The sequence below is a fragment of the Molossus molossus genome, unplaced genomic scaffold, assembly GCF_014108415.1.
Source record: "Molossus molossus isolate mMolMol1 unplaced genomic scaffold, mMolMol1.p scaffold_m16_p_7, whole genome shotgun sequence".
Taxonomy (NCBI): domain Eukaryota; kingdom Metazoa; phylum Chordata; class Mammalia; order Chiroptera; family Molossidae; genus Molossus; species Molossus molossus.
In genome coordinates this window covers 43,925,133-43,940,853 of record NW_023425401.1, presented here as the reverse complement: position 1 = coordinate 43,940,853, position 15,721 = coordinate 43,925,133, and the positions used below count along the sequence as shown (strand labels likewise).

The 15,721-nt window shown below is 41.8% G+C and overlaps 1 protein-coding gene across 3 annotated transcripts in view; it reads left to right on the top strand.

The window, feature by feature from the left end:
• MAGI2 (membrane associated guanylate kinase, WW and PDZ domain containing 2) overlaps window positions 1–15,721 on the top strand; it is a 1,542,253-nt gene that overhangs the window by 1,429,124 nt on the left and 97,408 nt on the right. For all 3 annotated transcript variants that reach the window (XM_036247106.1, XM_036247104.1, XM_036247105.1), the window contains 2 exons: window positions 5,206–5,425; window positions 6,726–6,869. In XM_036247106.1, the coding sequence (XP_036102999.1) occupies window positions 5,206–5,425; window positions 6,726–6,869 (364 nt within the window). The remainder of the gene's footprint in view (window positions 1–5,205; window positions 5,426–6,725; window positions 6,870–15,721) is intronic.

Sequence of the window (15,721 nt, the reverse complement as noted above, 5' to 3'; positions counted from 1 at the left end):
CACAGTTTCTGCCTTTTGCAAGCTTTTACCTTTACCCTTTAAAACATTATTAACCCTTTCAGTGTGGAGAAGGGGACATGTTGAAGGATTTATAAGGATAATAAATGTTAGCATTTTTACAGCATTTTACCTTATATCCTCCTACCCATGATCTAATTAATTCCTTCATTTCACATTACTAACTAATATGAATAAGGCACTTTGAGCTTCCAGAAAAAAAGGATGCCATAAAAACCTACATTATTATTTTTTATTGAATTTATTGGGGTGGCATTAATTAATAAAATTACATAGGTTTCAAGTGCACAATTCTATAATACAGCATCTGTATATTGTATTGTGTGTTCATCACCCCAAGTCAAGTCTCCTTCCATCATCATTTGTCCCCCCTATACCCTCTTCTACCTGCCCCCACTTTCCTTTCTCTCTGGTGATCACCATACTATTGTCTATGTTTATGAGTTTTGGGGGGCGGCTTTATTCTTAATTCCTTCACCTTTTTTACCCCTCCCCCACATATCTTTTTATTGTGACTTGTGTGTAACAGGGAGCCTGAGTTAGATAGCGCCGTTAAAGAGAGAGCTGAAGATATGTTCCCATTGTTTTCCTCTTTCAGAGGAGAAAAACAGAACAGCCTACAGGAACATCTCTGAATACAAAACCCTCACAGATCTTTTCCATCATTGTAATGTTTTCTGAACATCTGCTTCCCATCTCCTGCCTCCCATGTAGGTGAAGATGAAGTGGGACCCAGTTTTGGAGTCCCAGAACTCTCTAGGTTCATCACTCACACTGTTGCAAAGCAAATATTTTCCCTCTGCCACAGGTGTTATTTCCATGAAGCCCTGTTCTATTCTGATTTTCCCCATTTGCTTTCATAGAAAAGTAAATGTCTGTTGTCCTCAGCTGTTTATGGTGTTGTTAATATATTCCACAGAAGTAAAAAGACTAAGCCCCATATTCTTACATAGGTAAGAATGTGACAACCCAGAAAAAGAGGAAGACCTGGGTGCCTCAGTAATAAGCCCCAGATCTGTTTGCTTTCACCACCTGGTTTGGACAGGTTGTACTGGCTCTCCCCAGGATTCAGTTCAGACTCAGGAGGAAGGATCTGAGTGCTCCCCAGTTACTGGGCCACATTCAGACTCTTCTTGGCTCTGCCACTGTTGATTTACCTCCTAGCCACAGTTCCCTCTTAAACTCTCCTGAGTCAAACTGCCCTGGACATGGGCTCTTGCTTCCAGCCTTCGGGTGGGTAATCTCATCCAGGTGTGTTGTAGTTCAGTGGGAGGCTGCTATTCCGTCCCCATCTGCTACTAGCTCACAAGGGTTTTGACTGCAGAGTAAAATATTTTCTAACTCTAGGATTAACAGATTGCCTTGATCCAAATTTTTACAAATCACAAAAATTTTCCCAGAGTTCTTAGCTGTTTTTGCTTGAATAATATTAAAAGCCTGAAAAGTGCTCACTCCTGTTGTAGGGCCCCATCCTGACAGTCAGGATTCCTGGCTTAGCTCTGATTGTTAGTGAGTGGCTAATTTGCATATGAATGAGGAGAGTCAATAATTTTACAGATAGCAGAACCATTTCCCTAGCTGCATTTAAAGATGATTGTGGTATCAGGGGTGAAACTGCTTTTTCTAGGCTGGAGACATCTCCAAGATAGCTTGCATGCCAAGTGCACAGTATGAATTTTCTATTAGTTAATTTGTACAAGAAGTGCCCACCTACATATCAAATTGAGCCAGTTCCCATGTTAAAGTGGGAATCAAATAAAATGACAATCTGCAAATTTTTGTTTTATGAGTTAGAGTGAGTGTTGTTTTTTTGTTTTTTTGTCCTGTCTTATTTACTCTTAGATTGGCTCCCAACTGACACCCTATACACCTCTACCCATTTCTCTGTTTCTTCATATCCTTTCTGTTTTTGCTCAGGAAACACAAAATAATTGTTATATGAACATCAGCAAAACACTATTCAAGGAGAAGCATTTCTTGAAAACAACAAAAGAGCCATTATGAAATATATTCCAAAACTAAGCATAAATAGCAGAGTTGAGCTTCCCCAGCTAGGGCAATTGATGTTTGACAGTATTTTAAATAGCAAAATCAGAGAAAAGCATTGGAAATTGACTTCTTTCACAGACTTTGAACCTTAGATGCTCAAAGCTAGAAGAAATTCTTGAAAGGCTCACACGGGGCTATATCCCACCATAAGATCCCCTACCGTGGTTCTGAAACTTGTTCATGCCATAAAATTCTGCTGGAATTTACCACTAGCAATCTGGTTTTATCAACTCTATTCTCTTTAGTAATGGAATTAATAGCTATGTAGAGTTATATTAATGACATTCTTTCATAAGTAACTTTAAAGATGCTACTTAAAAAATAATCTTGAATTTTTCTTAAAGTGTTTTACAAATTCAAAGCAACGTAACATAACTTTTGCCCTAGCCAGTTTATCGTTCACTTAAAAGTTGGCAACAATGATAAAAAATTTTGTACAGTATTTTTTTTAATTAAATAATTCTCCAATATGCAGTTCAACATAACATCCTGACACAAGGCACTGATGTAGAAGAAAGTTTGAGTGTTGGAATTGCAGGCTTGGGTGACAGCTGTTGCAACTTTTAATTGTTCCTATTTCTAAGTATTTCTGTAATCTTTGGGGAGACCCCCTTTTGCTATACCTTGTGACACATCTGGTTGGCAATAGAGCTCATGATGGATATTCATACTAATGCCACATAGATGATGAAAATAAGTGACTGTGCTCTGACTTAAAACAGTGTGACATCTAAACCACCAACAAACTATTTCTAGAAAGACACTGACACACACCAACAGATGTCACCCAGTTCTTTTCTTGTGTGTAATTCATGCATTTGCATAGAGAAGCATCTTATTCAAAGCGTATTTTAAATAATTCTGTTCTCAGTGTGCACACTCTCAGGAGGTGAGTGGGCAACTTGCTGAGGTACAAAGCAAAGTCTAAATTATGCAACTCACAAAAGAAATGTCACTTCTGCAGGTTATGTACCAAATGGGACCTACTCAAAGCACTGATTAAAATAACTACATTACTTCTGAAGAAACCCAAAACACTAATTCAAAAGGATATAAGCACCCCTATGTTCTTTGCAGCAAGATTTGGAAGTAGCCCAAGTGCTCACAGTAGATGTGTGGATAAAACAGCTGTGGAACATTCACACAATGGAATACTACTCAGCTGTAAAAAATAAGAAAATCTTACCTTTTGTGACAGCATGGATGGACCTGGAGAGCATTATGCTAAATGAAATAATCCAGTCAGAGAAGTACTGGTATCATGTAATTTCACTCCTATGTAGAATCTAATGAACAAAATAAATAACAAACAAAATCGAAACAGACTCATTGATAAAGAACAGACTGACAGTTGTCATTTGGGGAAGGGGATTGGGGGGCTGGGTGAAAAGAGTAAAGGGATTAAGAAAGAAAAAAAAAAGCCACACACCTCATAGACATAGACAACAGTATGGTAATTACCAAAGAGAGAGGAGGGTAGAGGGAGGTGGGAGAGAGTATAGGGGGGATAAATGGTAATGGAAGGAGACTTGACTTGGAGTGGCGAACACACAATACAATATACAGATGATGTATTATGGAATTGTACATCTGAAACCTATATAATTTTATTAACCAATGTCACCTCAATTAATTCAATAATAAATAAAGAAAATAAATAAATAAAAATAAAATAACTACATTAGTAACTCCCTTCCAAAAACCCAAATAAATACATCTATTGTTGTATACTTTCTGTATGTCCTCACCAAATATTAGATTACACTAATGGCAATTGTTCATGTGAGTGATTTTTTAAAATATTTAGTATAATCAGCATCACCAATAAGACCATAATTCAGTAAAACCAACAAAATATCCTAATCTTAAAGGTAAAAATTCAACTGGTTTTGAACTTGTTTTCCTGACACATATGATATTTCTCAATTCTTCAAACCCGCCCCTTTGTTCACCTCTGCGCAGCTGAGGCAACCCCTTCCCTCTGGCCATCACCACCCTGTCGTCTGTGTCTATGAGTTATACATATATGTTCTTTGGCTAATTCCTTCACCTTCTTTCATCCAGTCCCCTCCTCTCCCTTTGCCTCTGACAGCTGTCAGTCAGTTCCATGTATCCATGCCTCTGTTTCTATTTTGTTCATTAGCTTCCACATATAAGTGAGATCATATGGTATTTGCCTTTCTCTGGCTGGTTTATGTACTTTTTCAATCTACCTATATCCCTAAGTATCTTATTATAGACTGTTACTGTGGCAATAGGCAATGAGCTAGAATTAAGTATTCCTCTAAACTATGGTGATAATTTTTCAGTTTACCCCATAATTCAGCTTGAATTCACAAAATAGCCTACATAACTAGTTCTGGTTTCTAAATTTATTTTATTAGTACATGATATATACAACAAGAAAGAGACAAATGTTGAACATAAACATTTTTGCCTTTCTTTCCATTTTACGACCATGATAATATCTGATACTTATCTGATAGCTATAGTCCAGTATTCAAACTCTACACAATCTGTTTCTATTCTTAGCAATGACACAGTGACTTTCTACTTGATTTGTAGTTGGTGATTATAAATTACTACCATTCCTCTGTTAAGATATTAAAAAAGACCAAACCCAACTGGTTAAAATAGCCTTTAATTATGTATTTGTGGAGTATTTAGAGATCATGTCAATTGTGTTTTCATGAAATAATGGTCTGCCAAGCGGTGTGTGTGTTGGGAGGGGTGGGGAAGAGGGGGAGGAGAGAGAGACAGAAACAGAGAGAGTTAGTTAACTGGTGTTAAGACAGACTGATATTTCAGGATGTACACTTAAGTCTTTAACTCACTAGATTTGCTCTGTTTGTATGGTTTTTAAACAACCAAAGTTAAAAAGGGATAGCCATAAGTCCTTTTCCACAAAGTTCTGGTTGAATCATCATTTTCCCCTTCATATCTTAAGGAGCCAAATGGAAAGTATATGATATGCTATTTGTTAAAGATTGAAAAATAATACTTATTATTTGTTTAATCTTCTCATAATCCTGAACATGGAAAAGGACTATCAAGAGAAGTGGCCTATACATGCCCAGAGGTCATTCTACATTCTTAGAATACTGAGATATCAAAGTAAATCCCATTTTCCTTTTTTAGTTACAGGTCAGAAGTAAAAGCAAGACAAGATGTGAAACCGGACATCCGACAACCTCCATTCACAGACTACAGGCAGCCCCCACTGGACTGCAGACAGCCCCCAGGAGGGGACTACCAGCAACCCCCACCCTTGGATTACAGGCAACCTCCACTGCTGGACTACAGGCAGCACTCCCCCGACACCAGGCAGTACCCTCTGTCAGACTACAGGCAGCCCCAGGTACCTCGGCCAATGAGATCATCGCTGGCCCAGGACCAAGACTTCCTGAAGTACAAAAAATGAAATAGAATGGGAGGCAGAGGAAAGAACACACTTCTGAGATAGACAGCCCAAGTTCTATTCCTAGTTATGATATCATCTGGGTAACACCTACATCTCAAAATGCTCTGAATAAATAAATCTTTTTCAGACTAAAGCAGGACAATCAATCAATCAGTGGGTGAGTGGTGATGGGATGAACTCATTCCTGCTAATATTAGCAAGCTAAATCCCAGTACATTGTCTTGTCAAAGTTGGGGGGAAAAATGCTCTTAACTGGAACCACTAAAGGTGCTACTAATGCAGAAAATTTTACAGATATTGGTAATGGAGGTATTTTAGATCCATAATTAGTTGCATGATTCCCTACCTCCCATTTGGTGGTAAAGAGCCACACCCCTATGGCTAAGGATAAAGCCAGGCCTGCAATCTCAGAAACAAGTCCCTATCTACACAACAGTGGTTCTTACGATTATTTGTTCACATTAGATGCATTTTATGGTAACTTCCATAACCCCTCTGAGCTTCAGTTCCCTAAAGGGAGAGTCTTCTTTACAGGCTATAGTGAGGATTCAACATTTATGAAAAGCATTTAGACCAGAGCTTGGTATCTAATAAATATTCAATACCTAACAACTAGATACCAACAAATTAAATACAACTTCAACTCTAGCCAATTAATTGTGTTAAAGATCACCTTAATTCTCCCGCATCCCCCAAAATTTTAAGAATAGTGAAGGTCAGGAAATTTGGAACATACTGCATTTTATGTAAAAGACAAGTTGATTAGGGGCACTCTAATTTGATATCAGTAGTTTGTGCACAGAGAGTTGTAGTAAGACCCCATTAAATTTTATTTTTCTAATCAACAAACCTCTAATTTACACACATACACACACACGTACATATGCAGGACTGGTACATTTATTTATACCTCTCCACAGCAATGAATGAGAAAACTCAATGGAGAGAGAATATTGCCCAGACCGATATACAGTAATTACATGTTAATCACATAAACTGATGAATACCAAAGTAAACAAGCTACACAGTAGTTCTTCCAATGACCAAGTAAATTGTGTGATCTACTCAAACTTTTGGGACTTTGTCTTGCATTTTGCTGGGCTGTGAGGTCAGATTACGTCTCACAACACCATGTCATTTGGAACACATTGTATGAGAGAGAAGAACAGAGGGACTACTATAGAAGCTTCTTAGATATTAAACAATTGTTTATTCCATTTTCTCCCTGGCCCCAAAGGATTTTGATTATTTCACTGTGGACATGGAGAAAGGAGCCAAAGGCTTTGGATTCAGCATTCGTGGAGGAAGGGAATACAAAATGGACTTGTACGTGTTGAGATTGGCAGAAGATGGGCCGGCAATAAGGAATGGAAGGATGAGGGTAAGAACAGTCATTTTTATAGAATTGCTTAATTCTGAAAGAAACCCATAGTGGTACTGGAAGAGTGCTGAAGCATGCTATTACACAAACAGATGATGTAGGCTTTACTTTCTTTCATTTCATGACCCTATTTTCTAAAGGTTTGGCCAAAGTCATTTAAGCATTAGATCACTCATTTCCTGCTTATAATCTCCTAATTGACGAATCTCAGCATAGTGTTTTATGCATATAGTTTTCCTAAAGAGTAAACTAAAGAAAATGGCCAGAGACAACATAAGAAATGGAAACAGGGCTCCATATTTTTTTTTTGTGGTTCAATGATTCAGTTTTCACTTGAGATTGAATCGTTGGAAACTTATTTTTAGCTTTATGCTTTTTCCTCCACATTTATTAATCAAATAGTTCTGTGCTTCTTTGGAAATATTTCTGGTGTGTTGACTGGTTTTTCAGCCTTGATATTGGGCAGACAGAAGCAGTTGAAGAAAGGTAGACTACACTTCTTGGATACATGTGGTCCATAAAAATGATAGCAGTGAGAAATTTTCCAATTAGTGTGTAAGTTGAGAGTGGATTTTTAAATGTAATAGTTACTTTGAGGCTTCTGATTGATGGGTAATTGATTTTCATCTAAAGGTACAAAACTTGATAACAATATAGAATGTTAGTCTCTCTCCCTCTCTCTTTGTAAAATCGGGATTAGTAAGCACATAATAAAGGCTACTCATTATTATAAATAAAATCTAGAATTTATTCTTGCCCCCACCCCTTGCTCTTATAGCTAATGCAGAAAAGCTGTGGCTCTTGGGTTCTTGTGCTGAACCTCACCAACCAGACAATTGAATAAATCCTCCCACCAACTCCTTTATTTCTGTGATTCTCATTCCCACAGTGCAAAAGTAGAAAGTATGTAAATCGTGTCTATTTTTCTCTCTCCCTTCAAAATGCTGTGACAGCTGGGAAGTATCCAAGTTGGAATTTGAACCCAAGCAAGGCTGATTTGGGAGACACCCCCCACCCCAAAGCCTCATCCAACATCAGTGTCCTCTACATGTGGTCTTAAAATAGGGATCCACATGGTTTCTTAATGTTCAGCTTCCCTGTAAACAGAAGGGTACTTTCTTAACATGCTGCAAAGCCAACTCACAAGTGGGTAAATAAAATGAAATTAATCTTTGCAGTGCAGGTGAAAGGAACACAGCAGGAAGGCCATGAATGAACCAGATCCTGTGAGAAAGAATAGCCCCACCTCATCCCCAGTGGACTTCAGATGTGACCTGTGGTATTCCAGTGGCCACATTTTTTAACAAGTGGTCTAAATGGCTGGCTATTCAATATATACAGTACTGCCAAAGAATATAAGCCTAAATATAGGGGTATTCTATGCAAAAAAAAAAAAATACTCTTATGGAATGCAAGCCAGAGCAGGTTCTCGTTGTGGTCTCTAGCATTAGCATCATCTGGGAATGTATTACAAGTGTAAATTCTCACCATTGACCTACTGAATCAGAAACTCTGCAAGTGGGGCCATCAGTCTGTGTTTGTATGATTAACATGGAGGTGACTCTGGTATAAGCTAATATTTGAGAACTTCTGAGCTAGGGCTGTCATGCACAATATGACATGCGTTGGATGTGTGTGGCTTAGGCTTTGATAATCCTGATCTTGTCTAAGGAGATTTCCGTCCTATTCCAGTGGTTTACTTGAGGTCCTCAAATCCATGTAAACACAGATTTAGAATTCATAGGCAGGTATTCAGTTTTATGAAAGATGCTTTTTCTTCTGGCTGATGACAACAAAGAGTCCTCTACTTGTGTATCAAAAAATGATATTTTTCACTTCTTGTCAAAGAGTATAAAAATAAGCAATATTTCATCATTTTCCATGCATTTTTATAAAGCAACCTATTCTTTTTGTATATAAGCATATAAAAGGAATTATTATGCCCAGTTTTAAATAATATGGGTTAGTTTATTCAGTATACATATCACTCTAGCTTAAATTATCAAAGAAAAGGAGCCACTGGGAGTCACAGAAATTCCATGAATCAGCTTTTACTGCTTAGTTTTATTTACAATCTTTAAAATAAGGCTGAGGCCCTGGCTGGTATGGCTCAGTTGGTTGGGCATCATCCCATGCACCAAAAGGTTGCCAGTTCCGTTCTTGGTAAGGGCACATGTCCAGGTTGCAAATTCGGTCCCTAGCGTGGGGGCGTGCAGGAGGCAGCCAGCAGATTTCTGCTCTACTGATGTTTCTCTCTCTTTCTCTCTCCTTTCCTCTCTTTCTAAAAATCAATTTAAAAATCTTTAAAAAATGAAATGAAATAAGGCTGAGAACTTGGTAGAGATGGATAAAAGACTTCTTTTTTTGCTTTTTATGGATTACACTTGATATTAGAATGTTTTGGATTTTTCTTACTCGTGAATTCCTGCGGCTTCAGTGGAGAATTTATCTAGGGAGACAAACTTTATGTCAGGGAAATGGGCTACTTCATTTTGTAAGGGGAGAGGTGCTTATTTATCTACTGCCTGAATTACAGAAATATTTTGTATCTGTATAAAAATCAATTATTGTTCTTAAGAGTAGCACACAACTAATTCAGACCTTGTTTTCATGTTTACTGTCAAATTTCATCGTTTAAAACTAATCTTTTCCACTTTTACTAGTACTTATCAATAATTTACAATAAGTTTTAATTCACAGATGTGTTTAAATTACTTCAGCAAGGACAAGGATCAATCAAGATTTGTATGGATCAATAGTTTGATTATTTTAAACAAATACATAAGCTGGATAACATATAGGTTTTTGGAAATTTCACACGGAAGTTAAAATTAGGGGCCCATTTTTCATCTTATTGTGAAGTTCCCACGTAATACTGTTATGGAAAAGACCCAGACCAAACACCAGAGGAAGCGAAGAGGTTCCTTTATTCACACATGCGGACCCAGAGGAGGCAGTCTCCAAATTCTGGGCCCCGAGTTGTAGGGCGCGCCTAGCTTTATAGTGGGCTGGGCAGACATTCTTCAGATGCAAGAGCAGTAAGCAGCTTACAAAAGCAGGAAGCGAAAAGGTCTGGTTATCTCTAGGAAGCAAAAGGGTCTGGTTATCTCCTGGGTGCTTGCTTTTTCTAAAAAAGCGACTTACTTCTTCTATCATTTTCCCCCTTTTGATGTTATTAGCTGCTATTGCTGCCAATTTCATCATTATATAATTGGCTACAGTCTGGATCCTCAGACCCCCACAGATGTTGATACCTGTATTGATATTGCTGGAGGGACAGACAATATTTTGGCTGTGGTTCGCGTGGTCTCGGTGGACTCTAAAGTCTAGACTACAGTCCGCGTTATACATGGTCCAAGGCTTACCCCTAGGAGAATGATGGCTAATAGTCCAATTAGTGGGAGCAGCCATAGGAACCAGGCCTGTGTGTCTATTCCCCAATTACAATTTTCTGGCTTTATGTTTTCTCTGAGTTCTCTGACTTTTTGTGTTACAATTCCAGAAGGTTTACAAAGTAGCAGCATTCTTCCCCTAAGAACATGCATGTTCCCCCTCTGTCTGCTGTCAGCAGGTCTAGGGCCGGGCGGTTCCTAGGGTCACTTCTGCTAGTGAATTAATCTGTTGTTGGATGGTGGTCAAGGAGTCTGCTACTGTAGTCATGTCTGCATTAAGTTGGGCAGACAACTTATTGTAGGTAGAGGCAGAGAACCCTAGGCCCCCTACTCCTGTCCCTATCCCAGCTGCAGTTCCAATTCCGGCTGCAACTGCTATGCCTACCCCCCTTTTGATTTGGGTAGGTCCCTTTCAGCTCAGTCAGAGTAGGAGTAGGGTCGATATTTCCGGGGTGGGGGGGTGGGGTTGGATGCTGAGGCTAGGGGTAAGAAAGACCTCTAGACATCTCCCAGTCCAATTGGCGGGGAGGCACCTATAGGCCTCCTGTCCACACAGGAGGAATAATCCTGGCTCAGTACATAAACTGCTATTATTGGAGATACTGAGGTTACTGGTACAAAGCTCTGGGTTAAGAGACCCTACTGAGTTTTCTTCTGGGGAGGCCTTCTCTGGCTCTAGCAGGTTACATTTGATCCTCCAGTGTCTAGGAATACATTGGTTGTTATGGACCCTTGGATTAGGATCTGACTGGGACCAGTATGACTCCAGGTACGTGGAACAGGTATTCCTAGGAGTCCTTTCTCCTGGAACAGTAGGCAAACCCAACATTCCCAAGTGGAGTTGCTAGTATTCTGGTATGCTGAGTACATGGTTCGTACTAGTTCCTGAACCTGTACTATGTGGCTGATTTTCTATAGTGCTGTCTGGCTATTTCTCTAACAGCTTCTTCCCAGACCATCTCAAGTTCTTCCTCGGTTAAATCACTGAATTGCCGTTAGGTACTCCAACAAACCTGTCTACCTGGGTGCCCGTAAGCCCGACAATTTTGACTCTGGTACCCAACAGTCCCTCCCAATCTCCCCGTCATGTATAATTATTGTCCCAGACACATGTGGGGGGCCCACCCTGGTCGCTGCCTGGGAGATAGCATGGTAGGCATTCTGTGGGCAGAGCAGTGGCATATGCAAAGGGCATCGCAGGTAGTTTATAGGTTGCTACTCCTCCTGCAAGTCATATCCTTTCGGCAGGCCTGCTATGTTTACATACAAGAGCTTGAATTGGGGCAGGGTGTGCTAAGCAAAGCATACTAAGTATTCAAAAGCACAGACAAGCCCAAGATATGTTCCCCTGCGAGCCAGTCACTCCCAGGTATTCCATTCTGTTGGGGCTACAGTCATCAGTCCAATTCCTAAGATTATAGCAAAACCTCCCACTGCAGTCAGGTACCATGCTGGGCAATTGTCCATACCTCTGAGCCTCCGTCAATGCCTGGTTTCCTTTTCAGCTTCAGGGTTGGCAACCGTGGTGGCTGGTCCTCTGGGTCCCCGTCCATCTTCCTGGAATCTGCTGGGCCTGTTGCTCTCTTGGCTCGGCTGTGATGGATCCAGGGGGTGATTCCTGCAACCTTAAGTGTGGTAGGGGTTGTTAGTATGACAAGTTGGGGCCCAGTCCATGTAGGTTGAAGGGGTTCCTTTTTCCAGTCTTTAATCCATACATAATCCCCTGGTTTATGTGAGTGGGTTGGTCCCCCTCGTGGTAAGGGTTCTTGGCCTAATCCGGCCTGCTGTATCTGGCTAAGTGTTTCCCCTAGCTTCTGGAGGTACGTAGTCTGCCCTGCTTCCCCTATAATCCGAAGCTCTTCTCTAGGTAGGGGTAGTATGGCTGGCGGCCTCCCATAGACTAACTCAAGTGGTGTATATCCTGTGGCATTAGGAGCATTCAGTACCCTGAATAATGCTAGGGGTGACGAGTCTGGCCCAGGAAGGTCAGTCTCCTGATGGAACTTTGCAAGAGTTTCTTTTGGAGTCTGGTTCATGCGTTCTACCTTTCCTGAGCTCTGAGGGCAATAGACAGTGTGTAGCTTCCAGGTGATCTTTAATTGTGCTGCTAGTTCCTGGAGCACTTTTGCAATAAAAGCCGGCCTGTTGTCGCTGCCAGTGGTCATGGGCAACGCAAAGCAGGGAATAATTTCCCTGAGGAGGGTCTTGACTACCTCTCTGCTTTTTTCTGTCCTGGTGGGGAATGATTCTATCCATCTAGAGAAAGTACAGACTAATACGAGTAAGTGTCTATATCCCTGGCTTGGATTGATCTCAGTCAAGTCAATCCGCAGACCTTCAAAAGGCTGCTGCCCCCTGTGTTGTATTCCGGGAAGCTTTTTTGGGTGACCTGCTGCATTGTTCCTGGTACAAGCCAGGCATTGAGCCGCTGCTGCTACACATAGTCCAGACATGTTAGGGAAGAAGTAATACCTCCCGAGTAAGGCCTCTAGAGATGTTTTTCCTAGGTGTGTGAGGGCCTGGCTCTGCCTGACGAGATTGCTGGCCTGGCCGTGCAGTATGTAGAGCCGTTCATCTGGCAGTTTCCATATGCCGGCAGGTGTTTGAAAGCAGTTCTCTTGTATGGCCCATTTCTGTTCCTCTGAGGTGTACTCTGGCTGATTGAGGTTCAGTTCTAATAGAGTACCTTCTATGGCTGGGGTGTTTGTCGGGGCCTCTCTGTAGCTGCTGCCTTTGCTGCCTGATCTTCCCTTCTGTTTCCTTGGGCCATTTCTGTCTCTTCCTTCTGGTGGCCCCTGCAATGCATTACTGCTACTCCCCGAGGGGCATCTGGAGCGGCTGCCATTGCCGGCGCCTTGTAGAGACCAGGGAGGCCGGTGGTGCTTCTGGAGCTGGTGCTGGCAAGACAGATGGTGGTGGAGTTTCGATTTCAGGGGCCCAGGGGACCATCTCAGATGCATGTGGGGGTATAAGTGGACAGGCGGTTCTTCCTCTGGGTCACCTTTGAGAATGGGGGGTCAGCGTGCTTTCTTAGATTGAGCCCCGAGGACATGGGCAGGGACTGCCTGTGTTTGGCGAGGTGAGGTCTTTCTCTTTGTTCCAGCTACCCCTGCCAACTTCAATTTCTGCCCTGCACAATGTTGGAGCCAACTCGGCATGTTCTGAGCCAGTTCCTGCCATCTATTTATGTAAATGTACTGGTCTGGTGTCCTGGCCTCCCTGTCACTATCAGGTGTACTGGCTGTATAATTCCCAAATTGAGGGTTCCCCCAGGGGCCAGTCTACTCCAAAAGTAGGCCATTCGATGAACAGAAGGTTTCCAATGGTTCAGGGTCATGTTTGGATCCTGGCCCCAGAACCTGTCAAAGTTCTGCAACATGCAGTCGAGTACTGTTCATGGGCCTCCTCCCATGGTTTCTCCCCCCGTAATGGCACAGGCAGACAAGGGGTGGGGATTTTCGGTTTGCCCTCCTAGCCGCTCCCCTCTTGGGGATTTAGGTGCCTCTTAGCTTTGGCAGATCAGTACAAGCCCCTGACTCAGATCAGGTTCACAGGAAGGGACTGTGTCCCCCAAAACTTGATACTGCCCTGAGCTGTATGAGGTCATCACGGATCCACAGGTGGGGGCCCACTCAGACTCCATAGGTTTGCATCAGTGGAGTCACACAGACATTCACACTCACTCTCTCATCAACAATCAAATGAGTTTAAACATTCCTTCTCGTTAGGGCTTGCCCTACCTGGTGGCTGAAGGGCCTGAGAGGTGATCAGTCTCTTCTTCCACCTCAAGGGTGGGCCTGTGCTCGGGCTCCTGGTCCCCAGGGCACTCACCAGTCCTGAAGCTGTGCAGTTTCCAAAACAGGACTCGTTTGTTTCCCCTGGCAGCCCAGGTGGGGCATGAACCTCGCTGGCAGCTGGCCACAGGGCCCAAACAGCAGGGACCCACAATGGCCAGGGTGCACGCTTTCCTCCGGCATGGGGCTCCACGGAGTGCCCGCGGGGCCACCTCACCAGTGGCAATCACCTGTTCGTATGAGACGATTCCTGGTCAGGGAACCAAAATGTCATAGGAAAGACTCAGACCGAACACCAGAGGAAGTGAAGAGGTTCCTTTATTCACGCATGCGGACCCAGAGGAGGCAGTCTCCAAATTCTGGGCCCCGAGTTGTAGGGCGCACCTAGCTTTATAGCGGGCAGGTGGACATTCTTTAGATGAGGGAGCAGTAAGCATTTTACAGAAGCTGTAAGCGAAAAGGTCTGGTTATCTCTAGGAAGCAAAAGGGTCTGGTTATCTCCTGGATGCTTGCTTTTTCTAAAATAGTGACTTACTTCTTCTATCAATACTATTAGTGCCCAGATAAATATAGATTTTAAATATCTGCGCAGTTAATGCATATGAGGCAGTTTACATAGCCAAGGGTACTATGTCTTGGTTTGTAAAGTTTCAAGACTCCTGAGAAAAGTAGGTGAACTAAACTTTTACAGGCTATCATTAAAAATAAGTTCAACTGACAGATCTCACAGGGAAGGGGGAGGGGGATCAGGAAGAGATTAACCAAAGAATGTATATGCATATATGCATTGCCCCTAGACACAGACAATAGGGCTGGGATTACCGGGGGCTGGGGGGCAGGGACCAGGTGAAAGAGGGAAATGGGGAAAAAAGAGGGACATCTGTAATACTCTCAACAATAAAGATAAATAAGTTCAAGAAGAGACACTAGCACCAGGTTCTTCCCAGCCTCTGAAACACTCAGGCACAGTTCTCCTTCAACATGATTTCTTCACCTGCAATCTTAATGTATTATTTTCTCTATGCCTATACTAAACACACACACACATTTTGTGATCAAATAAGTTTGGAAAACACTGTGCATTTTTTTCTTTTTTGTGATCAGAAACAGAAGGAAAAGGCCAGGTAATGATCTGATAATAGCAGGGTATCTAAGCTTAAACCCAGTACAGTAAAATGCTCAAATTAGAATGTGCAAGAACTGGATGATTCTGAAAAATCATTTTCTGTAACAATTAATGAATCACTGTGCCCTTGGTTTAAGGATGTAAATAATAGTACTTTTGGAAACTTATTTAATGCACCAGATGTCAGTCTGAACTGAAGACTTTTCTTGGATCTTTTATGTCCATCTAGGTTGTAGGACAGTCGTGGTAGGTACCTGTTTAATAGTATAAGACTTTGCTAAGAATACAAAGAAAACCAGTACAGTGGTGGGGGGTGGAGGAGGTGACTAGCATGGGTGTACAAACAGCCTTCTCACACTGGGGATTCTAAGACACGTGTTTTTAAAGCATGTCCTTAGGCATCCAAGTGATATCCCAGGCATCTAAGAGAAATGCCAGTGATATCCCCACCTCAGGGGTTCTTTCATGGATTCATGATAGACAGCTATATATATCTCAAGAGTGAGTTCCAAGTGAATGACTTGACTAGTCTTTCTGAGC